Source organism: Salvelinus sp. IW2-2015, linkage group LG23 (assembly GCF_002910315.2).
Source record: "Salvelinus sp. IW2-2015 linkage group LG23, ASM291031v2, whole genome shotgun sequence".
Taxonomy (NCBI): domain Eukaryota; kingdom Metazoa; phylum Chordata; class Actinopteri; order Salmoniformes; family Salmonidae; genus Salvelinus; species Salvelinus sp. IW2-2015.
The window spans coordinates 40,513,369-40,529,631 of NC_036863.1; the positions used below are offsets into that span (position 1 = coordinate 40,513,369).

General features: G+C 42.0%; 1 protein-coding gene across 1 annotated transcript in view; it reads left to right on the forward strand.

Annotated features, from left to right (window-relative positions):
* LOC111950924 (GDNF family receptor alpha-4-like) overlaps positions 1-5,447 on the forward strand; it is a 50,139-nt gene extending 44,692 nt beyond the window's left edge. The window contains exon 8 of the mRNA XM_023968864.1: positions 1,195-5,447. Coding sequence (XP_023824632.1) covers positions 1,195-1,395 — 201 coding nt within the window. The 3' untranslated portion in view covers positions 1,396-5,447. The remainder of the gene's footprint in view (positions 1-1,194) is intronic.
* Positions 5,448-16,263: the final 10,816 nt, after the last annotated feature.

Below are 16,263 nucleotides of genomic sequence, written 5' to 3' on the forward strand. Positions count from 1 at the left end.
CTCTTCGTTGCCTCACCAAACCCAGACTGCTTAAATACTGTACAGTAACTTAAAAACAATGGTGGCCGAAAAGCTTTTTTCGGTAGGTTCTCACTGAGATGCTCTGTGATTTGCATGATGACCTACGGTGTGACGTGAGTGCCAACAGAGCTGCCTGAGTGTCAAAGTTCACGCACAGAACTGACCTGATATATACTCCCAACACATCTGACTCAACACACGGCTCACGGTCACAGTCAACACATTACTGTTGCGTTGAACAAGAACCAGCACCTCCCTTTTTACCTTTACTTCCCTTTATTTCTCCCAATCTTTCTGTCTCTTTCCCTATCTCTCTCTCACTCACTGTGCGTGAGGATTAGCCAGAGGTGTTTGCAGGAGGGAGCATCAATCCTCTTGTGTTGATGTTAATTTATTCACACCCATCTGTCTCCTCTCCCCCTTTCTCTTGTCATCCTAATCCCTCTCACTCGCTTTCTCCTCTCCTCCGCTACAATCCTTTACACCGTTCCAATCCCTCCCCTCTCTTCTTTCCCCCTAACCTCTAAACCTACCTCCCTCTGAGTGCAGGTTGTAGATGTTCCTATGTAATACACTTATTTTCTTCCACTTTCTTCTCCTCACTCTGGTGATCTTATTCCGTGACCAAGACGCTCACCTTTCTTTCTAATAATAAAGATGCTGACACCTTTCGAATCGGGATTCAACACCTACATTGAAAAGCAACTTTTAACGCTGAGTTGAGTTTAACGCTGTCAGAGGGCTCATGATAGCCTACCTATTCCACACAAATAATGGATCGTTTTAACGAGCTTGTTTACTGCCAAGATGTTTCATATTTACAACAAGCAGATACACTATGGACTGACTGTATGTGATGGTTAATTACCTGCCAATTCCATTCGCTCTATTCAGGGGTGCAACTTTCACAGGGGACGGGCGGGACATGTCCCCCCCACATTCTGAAATAGCATTTTTGTCCCCCACCAGTTTTATCATTGGAATGTGATACACAACGAGGCAATGGTGTTCTTTAGGACCATGCGGACGCCTACCAAGCAGCCGGGTAGGCTGTTTGGAGTGTTTATCCGACCGGATATTTAAAAAACAATGTGTGTCCCCCACTTCTAAAACCAAAGGTGCGCCCCTGGCTCTGTTTGAATTCTGAATTATCACGTTCCCTCTCTCTCTCAGGTGAAAGACACTGAAGAGGAAGAAGAGAAGGAAAGTCAGGAATTCAACGTTATCCCTCAATATTCTGAGAAGGAGAAGTCTAGTGTGGGCTCCGGGGCCCGAGGGGGCCATAGAGGAGCGTCAGGCCAAACAGTACCCATGCTGCCTCTGCTGCTGCTGCTGCTGCCCGCTGCCATGCTGGGCTGGGGGTGTCAGGGTTAACGAACCCCCCTACTACCTCCCTTATGCTCAGCTACAGTATCACATCCACTGGGTCACCTCCACCATGGCAATGAGATAGAATGGACTGATGGGGAGACTTAAGGCTGAGGGAAGAACGACCACAAGGAGGAAATGGACATTTCTTCTGGTTTACATTACTTTCATTATTTCTGTTTTACTTTCTTACTTTCCAACAACTGGTCCTTTTCTGTAATCTCTATCTTTCCTCTCCTGCTCTGTCTACTTGCGATCTGTTTTAGTATTCATAGCTGCCCATCTCTCTGCTCCTCTCTCACATAAGTAGACGTAGTTGAACAACCTGGGCCGATAAATAAGTCAATGGCTGAATTAATAAGGTCTGTCTGGATGAATCGATATGGCTGTCTGTCCGGTGCCTGTCTCAAGATTGGCTATCCAGCTCCACTCTCCCTCTTCATGAGGAGCTCATCGCCCAAGGCCAGTAAACAGCACCTATCTCAAAGAAAACATGACCAGTGATTGGTGGAACCATGACAGTTCATTCCTTTGATTTTTGTGCCATGCCATGCCTCACCTCACCTTTTCTTTCTCCTTCGTTAACTTCCTTTCTTTCATCATCCCTTGGATACGAGGGTTGTTGGGCAAGCCACTCTGTGCTAAACCACAGAGTCCTCTGTTGCACTTCCTTCCTGTCTCTATGTTGCTCTCCTTGTTTGCACCCCTCTTCACCACCTCAGACTAGATGCCACTGACCTCTCCAGTTTGTACACCACTTATTCTCAGCCCTGTGGAGGAGATCTGAGAAACCCACCACAGGCACAATAATTATACCAAATTCGAATAATGACAATGGCAGAGGAAAACAACATAAGCAATAAAACATGAAATTAGATGGCTCAGCGGGCAGGTGCTGGATTTGAGCTCAGGGGAGAGAGGAACCAATTTACTGCTGTCTGTAGTTCACAAGTGCTCTCTATCCCTAGGTGTTGTTATAGTTTTGGAGAGACACTATCACACTTAGCTATACCTTTCCTGCCTGTGTTTGAGTAGGAGGACATGGGGAGGGAGAGGGGGAGTACTATAGAGCCTCTGGCAGCTCTGATCATTGAGCATCACATTGAGCCTCTTTCTCGCTGCCTGATAAATCTTTTGCTGATGTTAATGTTTTTCTTTCTTGCATCGCTCATTTTCTTGTGAACTTGCAAAATTAACTCCCACCTGAGGGGAAGTAGGTAAAGGGCTGTCGGTGAGAGTTAAAGGGGGAAACTACTCGACTGTGGAATTGTGTACGTGACTTGTATTCATCGACTTCTTTCCGTTCTAGAGAGAGATGTTAGATCTGACTCATGCTCTCACAGATACTACATGATGCTAAAACGAGATAAATATTTACAGGGCATATTTGTGCTGCAGCTCTTTACATCATCTGCCACCAGTGAGGGGAGTCGCTGGGACTTAATTCTGAGTATTAATTAAGCAGGCAAGATGGCATTAGTGGAGCCCAACACCCTCTCCAATCTGGACAGTGACGTTCAAGACGACTGCTGTTCTTTTTTAATAGGCACTGTCATTTCTCACTGCCTGGCAATGGATCCTTATGCTAGTGGTCGTCAAAGTGAGTGACCGCACAAGAGATGATGCGAGAGCGACAAGCATTGATTTACACACTGAAACAGCCTAAATAAATATGAGCATAAGCCATACAAGCGAACAGCAAGAGAGAACGAGCGTGCCAACTCTAAATGTATCACGTCGGTTTTGTTTGTACAGCTGTATTCACACATATTTCCCCCATGGCCAAATGGTTTTAATAATATCCAATGACGTTAGTGCTGACCCAGGAGGGCGCTTCTTGAGGTCGGTTCGGTTTCGATCCGATTATTTAAAAAATAATCACGGTTTTCGATTTCGGTTTCAATCATTTTTTTTACACATTAAATGCACTAAGCATTATGTGGGTTGAATTCTGTAACACAGAATAAAAAGTCAAGTAAAAGTCCCATGGTGGTAGTGACTGTCCATTACTGCTCATCACTTATTAACCATCATTTATTTACATTACTTTGCTTTAATACAATATTTTGTTTTATTTGATGGTTTTATTATTTAATTCCAAGTCATCATCTTATGTCTATAGAGCGGCCGCCGCTGTCTGACAAAATCACTATTTAAGTAATTCTTCAAAGTAAATAAGGCATACTTTTATGACTGCTGAATACCAACTATCAATCACTTAAATCATGTATTTTCATGTAGAGATACCTCACAAAGCAACTGCTTTCTATCCATCTCGTACGTCCTCTCTTCTCTCCGTCTCCATTATCGAGGTCTCCGTGTGGAATATGGTCATTGTGGTTAATTACCACATATTCTGCGCTAAACTATGTAGAATATTAGCCTGTTGGAAACTACAACTCCCTACTACATCACACAGTTTGGGCTTGATCTGATTTACCTCTACAGAAACTTAGCAACGAGCTCACAGAAAAAAAATTAACTAAATGAAATTCAAATCATTTTGGTTAATCACTCAGAACAAAAATATCTTGTAATCTATTACCATACCCAATGCAGAGTTGATATAATGTTTTTGTACTCAAATAAATCCACAGATAAAGGGAGAGGTAGAGAGGGAGCGAATGAAAAAAGTGAGACAGTGGGGGATTTGGGAAAGATGGGGAGAGTGACAGACGTAGATGCAGAGAGAGAGAGAGAGAGAAAGGGCTCTTAAAGCTTTCAGTAGCATTGCTGTTGTAGTCAGGCCCTCTCAGATTGACTTTCATGCCTGTGGCTATGAGGCGAGTGTCTGTTCCACTCTATTACTCGTGTGCTTTAACGTCCTGAACTGTGTGCCTCCACCTCAGTTTGGCCTCACAGACAGACAACGCTACTCTCCCGTACATGCATTCCCATCACTCTGCCACCGTGTGTATTTTACCATCATCTGCTGCCCCTCACAGACAACATGCCTCTACATCTACTACTCTTTTCCTTTCATGTTGAAACAACAAACACTGTACCATCAAATACTTGTACAAAGCTTTATTTTATGGTAGGCTTATGTATGCTTTAAACAGAAAATGTGTATATATATTTTGTGTTTTCTTTTCTCTTGTTGTAATTATCATTGAGAGTGAGCTGTGCCATATAGGGCTGGATCTGCCCTGTTACAGGATCTTATGTATGCCTCTTGTAAGTGTATATGTACGGATTATGGTCAAGCATCTGTCAGTCTCTCTGTCTGTTTGTAACAGTGAAACACTGTTGTTCTGCGGTGTCCTGCTTGTGTTGACCTTGATATCCCTGTTGATGGTCATTTTTAGTATGGTATATGATGATCATCATGTTCCACATTAGAATCAAACTGCTCATTTACAAAGCCGACGCCACCAAGCCCCGCACAGTTGTGTAAAATAGGATTAGCTGTCTGAATCACACCACTCCTGAGAGTTGTTGAATGAACACTCTGTGGATATGGTGTAAGGCCACTTCTTGAAAGTGATCCTCAGTTGGCAAGCTGGTTAATACGTTCAACTTGAGCAGTTGCCGGCCTCTCTGCCAGCCCTCTCAAACAGTCTTGGACTCTGTCCATTAGTATCAAAATGGTCGCCATTTAGAAAATGKACCCTTGTTATTTATGGATGAGCCCAGTGAGACACTTAGAAACTATCCAAGTAACATAGTAAGCGCATTGCACTGACCGTGTCTATGTAGACTTCGGTTGGTGAAAGGAATGAAGGACACTACAGTGGGCTGAGTTTAACATGAAACAGCCACCGGATTAGGGGCGATATCGATCCTTATTTTGACAATGAGGTATCTCGAACTTCAGAGTCCAGCAATGCCAAAATGTCCCAGCCATCGCCGCTGCTTTAAGCCACACAGTGCCCTCCTCATCCCTACCTGTGTCACACCATCCACCTTCATGGCCATGAGTTCCGCCGTGCCCTATTCATGCCTGATGGTGTGAGTTTACAATCAGGTGTGAGCACTGTGTGGTTCTCCATCAAATGTGAGAATTTACAATGCTGTGTGAAAAAGACTACGTACAATAATAAAAATGTAAAAAATTATTGTTTTCGGTGTGGAACTTTTTGCATGTCTGGATGGGGATCTGGATGATTTGACTTTTCACTAACGTGCCGACCCCTTTGTCTGGCGCATAGATCAATGGTGTTCCACCGTTTTATCTGAGCATATTAAAGGTTAGAAGAATAGATGGTTTCAATGACTGTGTGATGCAGTGTTATTGCAGGTGCATAAAGTAGACTAATCAGGAAGGACGAAAGATGCGGACCCTTCTCACTTGCCGACCCCCAAAATCTATGAGTTGACATGATAATGTTTGGAAAAGCTTTGAGGACAAATCTCAAGGACATCAGGCCAGATTTATTCCCCCAAAAACTGTMCTCGTGAGTTAAGCCGACCTAAGTGTGGATTTTTTTGTATCAAAGTCTATGAGAGTGCTGAATTACTGTACATGAGGCTTACTTGATCGAATAGAAGTTTCGTAATGTTTAGGCTGTTGCAAATGCACTGATATACAGTGCATTCGGAAAGTATTCAGACCACTTGACTTTCCACATTTTGTTACGTTACAGCCTTATTCTAAAACGGATAACATTTTTATTTTAATCCAAAGCGAAAACAGGTTATTAGAAATGTTTGAGGACAGGTATTTCCGTTGTTAGAACGGTCACACGACTGTCTTGGTAATATAATAGATCATCTTTGCAATAACCTAGAAAACCTTTGCCAATTTGTGCAAAATGCAACCACATAGAAGACAAACAAGTCCATTACGGATCCAAATCGGTGACTGCTAGTAGGCTAGTCTATCCCGAACCACAACCCTGAGCTCCAGAATGCATATAAGCTGTTTTAATTCAACTACTCAGCACTCTTATCTCCTCACGTCCATATCGCTGCCATGGTGGGGCCCAATGATTTACCCTGCGAAAGTGCATGATAAGTACTTATCATGGTAATTTTCTAAACAGGAGAGCCTCCACACCTGGGATGTCTCCCGTCCTATTTGAGCTGATTCAGTTCCGCCCTCACCAGTCTTTGGCACGTGCACAGTGAAATATCTTCTGATTCCCTTTTTGCTCAACTCTCAGGGGAGCCCATCTTGTCTTTTGACGGCTCTAAAGGATGAGGTAGGTGAAGCAACCAGAAGACCACGGAAAGCTTTTAATCCGTTAATGGCTTTGTGTAATGGGCGACATTCTATCAGAGCTGCCTGCATCTGTGAGCAGAATTATAATAGCAAGAATTATTAGACTAAAAGCCACATGCCTATAGGTCCATATTTGGTTACACACCAAAAGTATGTGGACACCTGCTCGTCTAACATCTCATTCCAAAATCATAGGCATTTATATGGAGTTGGTCCCCCCTTTGCTGCTATAACAGCCTCCACTCTTCTGGGAAGGGTTTTCACTAGATGTTGGAACATTGCTGCGGGGACTTGCTTCAATTCAGCCACAAGAGCATTTGTGAGGTCGGTGATGTTGGGCGATTAGGCCTGGCTCGTAGTCGGTATTCCAATTCATCCCAAAGGTGTTCGATGGGGTTGAGGTCAGGGCTCTGTGCAGGCCAATCAAGTTCTTCCACACCGATCTCGACAAACCAATTCTGTATGGACCTCGCTTTGTGCACAGGGGCATTGTCATGCTGAAACAGGAAAGGGCCTTCCCCAAACGTTTGACACAAAGTTGGAAGCACAGAATCGTCTAGAATGTCATTGTATGCTGTAGCTTTAAGATTTATCTTCACTTGAACTAAGGGGCCTAGCCCGAATGGGGCGAGCTTTACACTACACTACTTGGCATTGCACATGGTGATCTTAGGCTTGTGTGCGGCTGCTCGGCTATGGAAACCCATTTCATGAAGCTCCCGGCGAATAGTTCTTGTGCTGATGTTTCTTCCAGAGGCTGTTTGGAACTCGGTATTGAGTTTTGCAACCGAGGACAGATGATTTTTACGCACTACACGCTTCAGCACTCGGCGGTCCCGTTCTGTGAGCTTGTGTGGCCTATCACTTCGCGGCTGAGCCGTTGTTGCACTTGCAGTTGAATCGGGGCAGCTCTAGCAGAGCAGAAATGTGACGAATTGATTTGTAGGAAAGGTGGCATCCTATGACGGTGCCACATTGAAAGTCACTGAGCTCTTCAATAAGGCCATTCTACTACCAATGTTTGTCTATGGAGATTGCATGGCTGTGTGCTCAATTTTATACACCAGTCAGCTGAAATAGCCAAATCCACTCATTGGAAGGGGTGTCCACATACTTTTGCATATATAGTGTATATCCTTAATAAGAGCATTTAATTCTCTGGGTCTCAAATGGGCCTATATTGTAAATGTTCTAATGCATGCAGCATGTAACCTATAGCCTAATCAGAATACACTTGCCACTTTGTGGGGAGGGACCACATAAAGAGCAGCCTAAATAGACCTAGGCCAAGCTAAGGACACAAACACATAACAGAAACCAAAAAGCAGAGAATAGTGGGGATTTTAAGATGTCTGTGAGAGACTGGGTGAATAACTCCTTCATAGTAATACATTGTGACAGTATGTCTGTCTGGACTGAGGGACATTGTACTATCAGCCTGAGGCGAAGAAAGTCCTAGGATTGGTGGGAAATGGGCACACAGCTAGCCAGCCAGGTGTGTACAAGAGGACTGGGCATGCATGCTTCCTGCGGCACATCTGTAGTTGGAGTTGGCCTGATTAAACGGGTGGATGGAGGAGTCATTTTTTTCTTGAAGCTAATTCAGGATCCGCAAACTCAAAGACTTTGGAATCATGAGAATATATGTACAGAGGGTTTAAGGAGGACAGCAGTGTGATCATAGCCCTTTTTCACACTGGCATTCCGCAGTTTCGCAGGGCCCACCTGCAATGTCCGAACAAGCCCCCCCAAAACAAACAGCAAATTTCATGCAATTCTGCAGATTTTGCCATGGGACAGAGAGAAAAATGTGCCGTTTCATAGCTAATTTCCTGCAGTTCTACATATTGCATTTTAGCAGACACTCTTATCCAGAGTGACGTACAGGACCAATTAGGGTTAAGTGTCTTGCTCAATAACAGATTTTTCACCTAGTCGGCTCAGGGATTTGAACCAGCAACCTTTCAGTTACTGGCCCAACGCTCTTAACAGCTAGGCCTTCTACACACTTAGCCATGAGGCTGAGAGATATTTTTACAGCTTTAAAACTAATGTCCTGTTATTCCAAAAAAAAATTCTTATGATGTGTTCATATTCTATCTGGGGGGGAAGGCCCCGACCTCCAGGGGGCCCCCAGAGCTTGTGGGTTCCCCCTCACTGCGGGGGTGTGTGGTACTCCACTGTTGTTCATGAGGGCAGGCAAAAATGTTTGGGAGGCAAATGTGTGAAAGATTACTTCCACTTTAACTGAAGTTTAGTAGTACCATGTGAATGTGGCTTATGCAGTCTTTATAACTGCACATGGTACAGAGAGATTGACTCCCACCGATGAAGGGAAGGGGAGTGTTCGTGTTTGTGTGATGTGTGTGTGTATGCGTGTGTATGCGCCCTCGCATGTGTGTGAACGGAAAAGGGTTTGAGAGTTATCTCTCCTCGCAGTCCCGAAGCGAAACCCTTACAAACTCTCAGAAGAAAAGAAAATCGGTAAAATGTAAATAAATTAAATATACCTGCTGGAGCAGGCAGAAAAAGATAAATAAGTGAATGAATATCTAAAAGTTTGGTAGAGGCCAGCTTACTTCAGAGAGGAGCCTGGGGAAAGGGGACTGAGGGTAATACAGAAGGCCCCCTCGGGCCTGGATAAGGAGTTGTGAAGGATGAGGTGTAACCCTTTGGGTGCTGGTTGATGATAGCTGAGTGGCTCCTATGTTGTGTTATACAACACTGAATAACACACTATGTGTGTTATGCCCAATGGAGCACAGCTTTGATTTTGATGGACTTATTAGTCACTTGGTCAGTTCTTCTGTCTATCACGTGATAAAGCTTAGGAGATTTGAACTTAGTGTTTCGTTTCCTCTCAGCTACATTCAATTCAGTAGCAACGGTCAAAGGTAGTCTCTCGTGGACAGATGTGCTGTGGGTGTCCTAGATTACAAAGGTCGGAGGCTCAATGGGCTCTAATTACCTACCCGTGAATGCACTATTCAAAATCTCCCCTCAACTATCATCCAAAAAGTGTACCGTATGGATTAACTTGGTTGTGTTTACAGAAACAGCTCAAATATAGGTCGACATCGCTGGGGGTCATACAGGTGTGATCCCTTTTTTAAAAGCATATATGTAATTAATATGTACGTTACCAGTTATGACAACTTAAACCTCCTTGCCATCCAAGTTGGAGGATAAACACACTAGTACAACACAGAGTACATGTAATATCTGCTTAAGTACAATGTACTGTAATTACTAGGTGTTGCACAGGATTTAGCTACTTAGAATGAAGTGTATATTGAGTGGTACTTGTGATTATTGTGTACCTACATAGTAAGTTACCTACATATATAGCAATTAACATATACTTACTTACTACTCATTAGCAAGTGAAAATACTAGCTAGCCAATTCAGAGAAAACAGGAAATCCACATTACAAGTAACAATGGAAATCGACAACATCTGTGTCTTCACCTGTTTCTTTCTTGTAAGCATTTTCCCATCCTGGAGTCTGAGACCTTGTGGGACTTTGTGGTAGAGAAGAATTATGTATGGCAATTTAGCAAAGACACTCTTCAATTAGCCTAGCTAGCTATTGTCAGAGACAATATAGAGACCTTCCTCCAATATCTCTTCTATCTTCATTAGCTGACATGATTTCTATCATTTAGGGTGTGGGCCTATAGTTAGGCCTAGCTACCTAGTTGTTGTGTTATCCAGCTAGCATTATACTAAAAATGTTGCTTGCTAGCACAAAGAAGCTAGCTCGTGTTTCATTGGCGAACGTGCTTAAAGATTCAGGTTTGACGTCATTGTTTTAGCACTATCCACTGAGTTTATAAACTATGGCCAATATGTGCCATTAAATCAGCACAATCTAGTTTTCTGTTTTTTCAATTTCCCAGGCGTCTTGAAGCAAAATTTAGGATCATGTATACTGTGCTAATAATCATTGCCAAAAAAGAGTAATAAAGTACAATGTACAATCCCGCAAACTTTATTTTTATATTTTTTAGGGGGTACGGCATACTTACCAACATTTTTGGTAAGTGCACCTCTGCTATGCACCTCCGCTATTGAAAATGAGGTGTGTTGACACAAGTAGCTTAAAAAAACTTAAGTCTATGCAACATTAACCAATTAAAAACAGTTCTGTAGCAATGAGGTTTGTGCAGTAGGCTATAGGCCCAATACATTCCCACTACATATTGGCTATGCTTAAATTGCCCTGCCAATGTTGTTCTTCTCAGACCATTTTGAAATTATATTTCAAAATGTTAGGTACTGTATATGATCACACTGGTAATAGATAATTGGTTGTATTACTTGTGAGGCACAGCTGAGAGAGCATAATCATGAGTTTTTTTTTACTGAACTGATGGCCTGCATCTGATGGTCAGTCTGAGGGGAGGGAGCAGCTGTGAGGCTGCCTCTCACCCGAATCATCCTCCCTCCTCTCTCCTGAGAAAAGAGGACACAGTCTTCCAGCTGATGGCGAAACTTAAGTCTCACCGCATTATTTCTGCCTCATGCACCAATTCATGTTGTTACTCCTATGACCAGAGAAAGTGAAATATTCCTCGATATTAAAAAAGACACAAGCCGCTAACAATAACAACGCAAGCTTGTCGAAACACTTTGCTACTCATTCATTGCCGCTGCATTGCTGGTTGTAGCATGAGCGGAAGTATGGAAAACGCACATTTTATGGCTTATAAAAGTGTTGGATGAAGTGTTGACAGTGCTGAATAAAAACGTTAAAATTAACTTACTCATAAAAACAGCAGTTCCTTGCTGTATTCGTTGAGTCTTTAGCCATGGTTTTAAAAGTTTTGAAATCTCACATTATCAACTTTGCTGTGCGTTCGAGGCTTCTTTTTACAGACTACGGTATGAGGAAACTGTACAGACACAGTGATCTGAGCTGTCTGGTTGGCCTGCTGTAGACTTATACGTGCACTTGATTTGCTCTCTGGGACTGCCGGGTAAGTGGAGTTCTAACCTAAGACACATGAAATGGTTAAAAAAAATCACGATCGACAGGAGTGGTCACCAACCGGTTGATCACTGTGTCTGTACAGTTTCCTTGTACCGTAGTCTGTAAAAAGAAGCCTCGAATGCTTTTAAAACCAGTGTCTATGAATGCGGATGACTCAACACTGTACACGTCAGCTATTACAGCAACTGAAATGACTGCAACACTTAACAAAGAGCTGCAATTAGTTTCAGAATGGGTGGCAAGGAATAAGTTTGTCCTAAATATTTCTAAAACTAAAAGCATTGTATTTTTTACAAATAATTCATTAAACCCTAAACCTCACCTAAATATTGTAATTAATAATGTGGAAATTGAGCAAGTTGAGGTGACTAAACTGCTTGGAGCAACCCTGGATTATAAACTGTCATGGTCCAAACATATTGATACTACAGTAGCTAAAATGGGGAGAATCTCACAAAGGTACAGATACATGCAAGCGCGAGCACATACACTCTACACACACATAYATTATAATATTGTTGCATGTTGGTATTATAGATTTTGTATTGTAGCTATGTAGTGCTGTAGTAATGTTATTTGATATACTTTTTTATCTTTTGTTTTATATGTAATGTAAGTGCTTTAATGTGTTTGGAGCCCAGGAAGAGTAGCTGTTGCCTTGGTAGCAGCTAATGGGGATCTCTAATAAATTCAAATACAAAAACGAAGCTAGCAAGCTAGCTATCCTAGTTGGTAGGTCTATAAAAACGGCAGCTAACTAGGTMGTTTTTGGCATTCTGCTGGACAACTAAGGTAGTTGGCTAGCTAGCTGGATATTGCACACAACCATCTTCTTGATCCCGGTTCTTTGCGCACTGTCACTATAGCCTTGTTTATACTGTACCTGGTGCTAACATTCGTCCTTTGCCCTGATCTTGCCCACATTCTGATTGTGCCCACATTTTTTAAAATATGTCTAGGCTGTTGAGGGGAGCTGGCATCAAATGCATATAAACCATGTGTTCGATGTATTTGATACCATTACATTCATTCCACTCCAGACATTACCATGGGCCTGTCCTCCCCAATTAAGGTGCCACCAACCTCATGTGCTACATTTGGTATTAAAATGTGACATTTTGACCACATTCCCTGTATGAAAATGACAGCTAGTCTTTCAAAATTCTATTTATTTATTTATTTTAAGACATATAATAAGAATTTGTTCTTAACCTTGCCTAGTTAATAAAGGTAAAATAAAATAAAAACATATTTATGCCATAAATCAATGGTGCCACCTATCAATGATTTTTAAAGGGGAGATAATGATGGTTTAAATGGTTTCACTGTCCAGATCCGTGTAGACTAACAGTGAAATGCTTACTTACGGGCCCTTCCCAACCATGCAGAATACAATACAAAACAAACAATAATAATAATAATAGGAAGAGAAAAAAATGAACGCTGGGAATAAATAGACATTGAGCAATAATAGGTTGGCTATATATAGTATATGGGGTATTGAGACGATGTGCAGGGGTACGAGGAAATTGAGGTAGATACGGTATGTACATATAGAGGTAGGTGTAAAGTGACTTGGCGAAAGGATAAATAAGACCCGCTACACTACAGTCCAGTCAAAGTGAATGGGGGAGTGTTCGGCCCTCCATTTCATATAGTCCACAATAAGCTCATTTTTCTAGCCCACGTTGAGGGAGAGGTTGTTTTCCTGGCACAACACATCCAGGTCTCTGACCTCCTCCCTATACAGTGCCTTCAGAAAGTATTCACACCCCTGGACTTTTTCCACATTTTGTTGTGTTACAGCCTGAATCGAAAATGGATTACGTTGAGATGCATTTGTCACTGGCTTACACACAATACCTCATAATGTCAAAGTGGAATTATGTTTTTTGAATTGTTTCCTAATTAATAAAAAATGAGAAGCTGAAATGTCTTGAGTTAATAAGTATTCAATGACTTTGTTATGGCAAGCCTAAATCATTTCACGAGTAAACATTTGCTTATAACTCACATAATAAATTGTGGGCAATAATAGTGTTTAACATGATTTTTTAATGACTACCTCATCTCTGTACCACACACATACAATTATTTGTCGAGCAGTGAATTTCAAATAGATTCAACCACAAAGACCAGGGAGATTTTCCAATGCCTCGCAAAGAAGGACACCTATTAGTAGATGGGTAAAAAAACAGAGACATTGAATATACCTTTGAACATGGTGAAGCTAATAATGATCAATATCAATACACCCAGTCACTACGAAGATACAGGCATCCTTCCTAACTCAGTTGCTGGAAAGGAAGGAAACTGCTCAGGGATTTCACCATGAGGGAAATGGTGACTTTAAAACAGTTACAGAGTTGAAGGGCTGTGGTAGGAAAAAACTGAGAATGAATCAACAACATTGTAGTTACTCCACAATACTAACCTAAATGACAGAGTGAAAATAAGAAAGCCTGTACAGAATACAAATATTCCAAAAGATGCATCCTGTTGGCAAAAAAACACTCAATTAATAATGCAAAAATAATTGGCAAAGCAATTATTTTTTTGTCCTGAATACAAAGTGTATTCTATTGGTCAACTTGTTCTTCTGTGCAATAAATAAATATTCCAAACATACTTTGGGGCAATTGTGGGATGTGATAGATTCCAAATTAATACAACCACTCGCATCAAAAAAACGTTTAAAAGCAATGAGGCTGATTGTTTAGCTTAAAATGTTGTTAAACTATTATGACATTTTTTCACATTATAAGCTCAGCAATGCACATACGGCAGTAGGCTATAAGCGCGAATATTACAAAATTATCATTTTTTTATTTTTTATTTTACCATTATTTAACTAGGCAAGTCAGTTGAAGAACAAATTCTCATTTTCAATGACGGCCTAGGAACAGTGGGTTAACTGCCTTGTTCAGGGGCAGAACGACAGATTTCTACCTTGTCAGCTCAGGGATTTGATTTTGCAACCTTCCGGATACTAGTCCAACGCTCTAAACACTGGGCTACGTGCCACCCTAAAATTCAATCAATTAGCGGGAAAACACTGTTCTCGAAAGTGATGGCAAATGCAATTATGCATGTATTTGCTTTATTATAAAGGTAAATTTCTATGGAGAAAACGATCCTCCCCGAACTTGAAACTCACACGCAGCCTATGTATGCCAGTTAGCCTCTACACCGGTTATGAAGTGGATTAATGTGCTTCATTTCAAGAAGTTATTTGGCCACTTTATTTGTGATACAAACCTTATCAACACATATAAACCTATGGGCTAGCATACATGAGGTGTTGCGACTAAGATTTGAAAGAGTAACAAAAAAAAGATATGCGCTTATTTCTTGCCTTAATGCGCAAGCTGGGCATCATTCACAAGTGTCTTTACACATACTAAATAATATATGTGTGAAATTGCATTTAGAATGGACCATTATCATGCACCTGTCTCAGGAAGCAGGGTTCTGGGGGGGGRAAACATCTAATCGTCGCACTTAAATAAAGAATGGAGGACTCTTTTCACATGGTTCATTTTCATGCCAGCCAGGTAGGCTATAAATAGGAAAGTTGACAAATAAAATGTAATAGGCCTAGCCTATAGAAAGCTGATGGGATCCTCCTCTTTTTAATTGAGGCCATCCAAACTCTGTTTTCTCACACAATTGCATAGCCTATAGAAATGTTGCGCAACATGAGGTCATGGTCACTCAGGAGGTGTTTGATTATATTTTTGATGACATTTACATTGATGTCAGAGTGATTAGAGGGACAATAGAGTGCTGAATACCAGGCAGTTAGCAAGTTTGGTAGGCTACTAATGACCATCAGCAGCGTCAGCGCTTGGAGAATCCTAATTACCGTGACTAAACGGTCACGTGGAATTTGACTGCCATCATGACTCGTGACCGCCTGCGTGACAGTAATATGGTCACTGTAACTGCCCTAGTTGTTGCCTACCCTCACCACCCGGGGGTGGCACATCAGGAAGTCCAGGATCCAGTTGCAGAGGGAGGTGTTCAGTCCCAGGGACCTTAGCTTAGTAATGAGCTTGGAGGACACTATAGTGTTGAAAGCTGAGATGTTGTCTATGAACAGCATTCTCACGTAGGTGTTACTTTTGTCCAGGGGTGGGAAAGGGCAGTGTGGAGTGTAATAGAGATTGCGTCATCTTTGGATCTGTTTGGGCGGTATGCAAATTGGAGTGGGTCCAGGGTTTCTGGGATGATGGTGTTGATGGTATTGATGTGAGCCATGACCAGCCTTTCAAAGCCTTTCATGGCTACAGATGTGAGTGCTACGGGGCGGTAGTCATTTAGACAGGTTACTTTGGCGTTTTGGGGCACAGGGACTATGGTGGTCTGCTTGAAACATGTAAGTATTACAGACTAGTTCAGGGAGAGATTTAAAATGTCAGTGAAGACACTTGCCAGCTGGTCAGTGCATGCTCTGAGTACACGTCTTGTGAATGTTAAGCTGTTTAAAGGTCTTACTCACATCAGCTATGGAGAGCATGATCACACAGTCAAGAACAGCTTGTGTTCTCACGCATGGTTCAGTGTTAGTTGCCTSAAAGCGAGCATAGAAGGYATTTAGCTTGTCTGGMAGGCTCGAGTCATTGGGAAGCTCTCGGCTGGGTTCCCTTTGTAATCCATGATAGTTTGCAAGCCCTGCCTCATCCAATGAGCGTCAGAGCTGGTGTTGAAGGATTT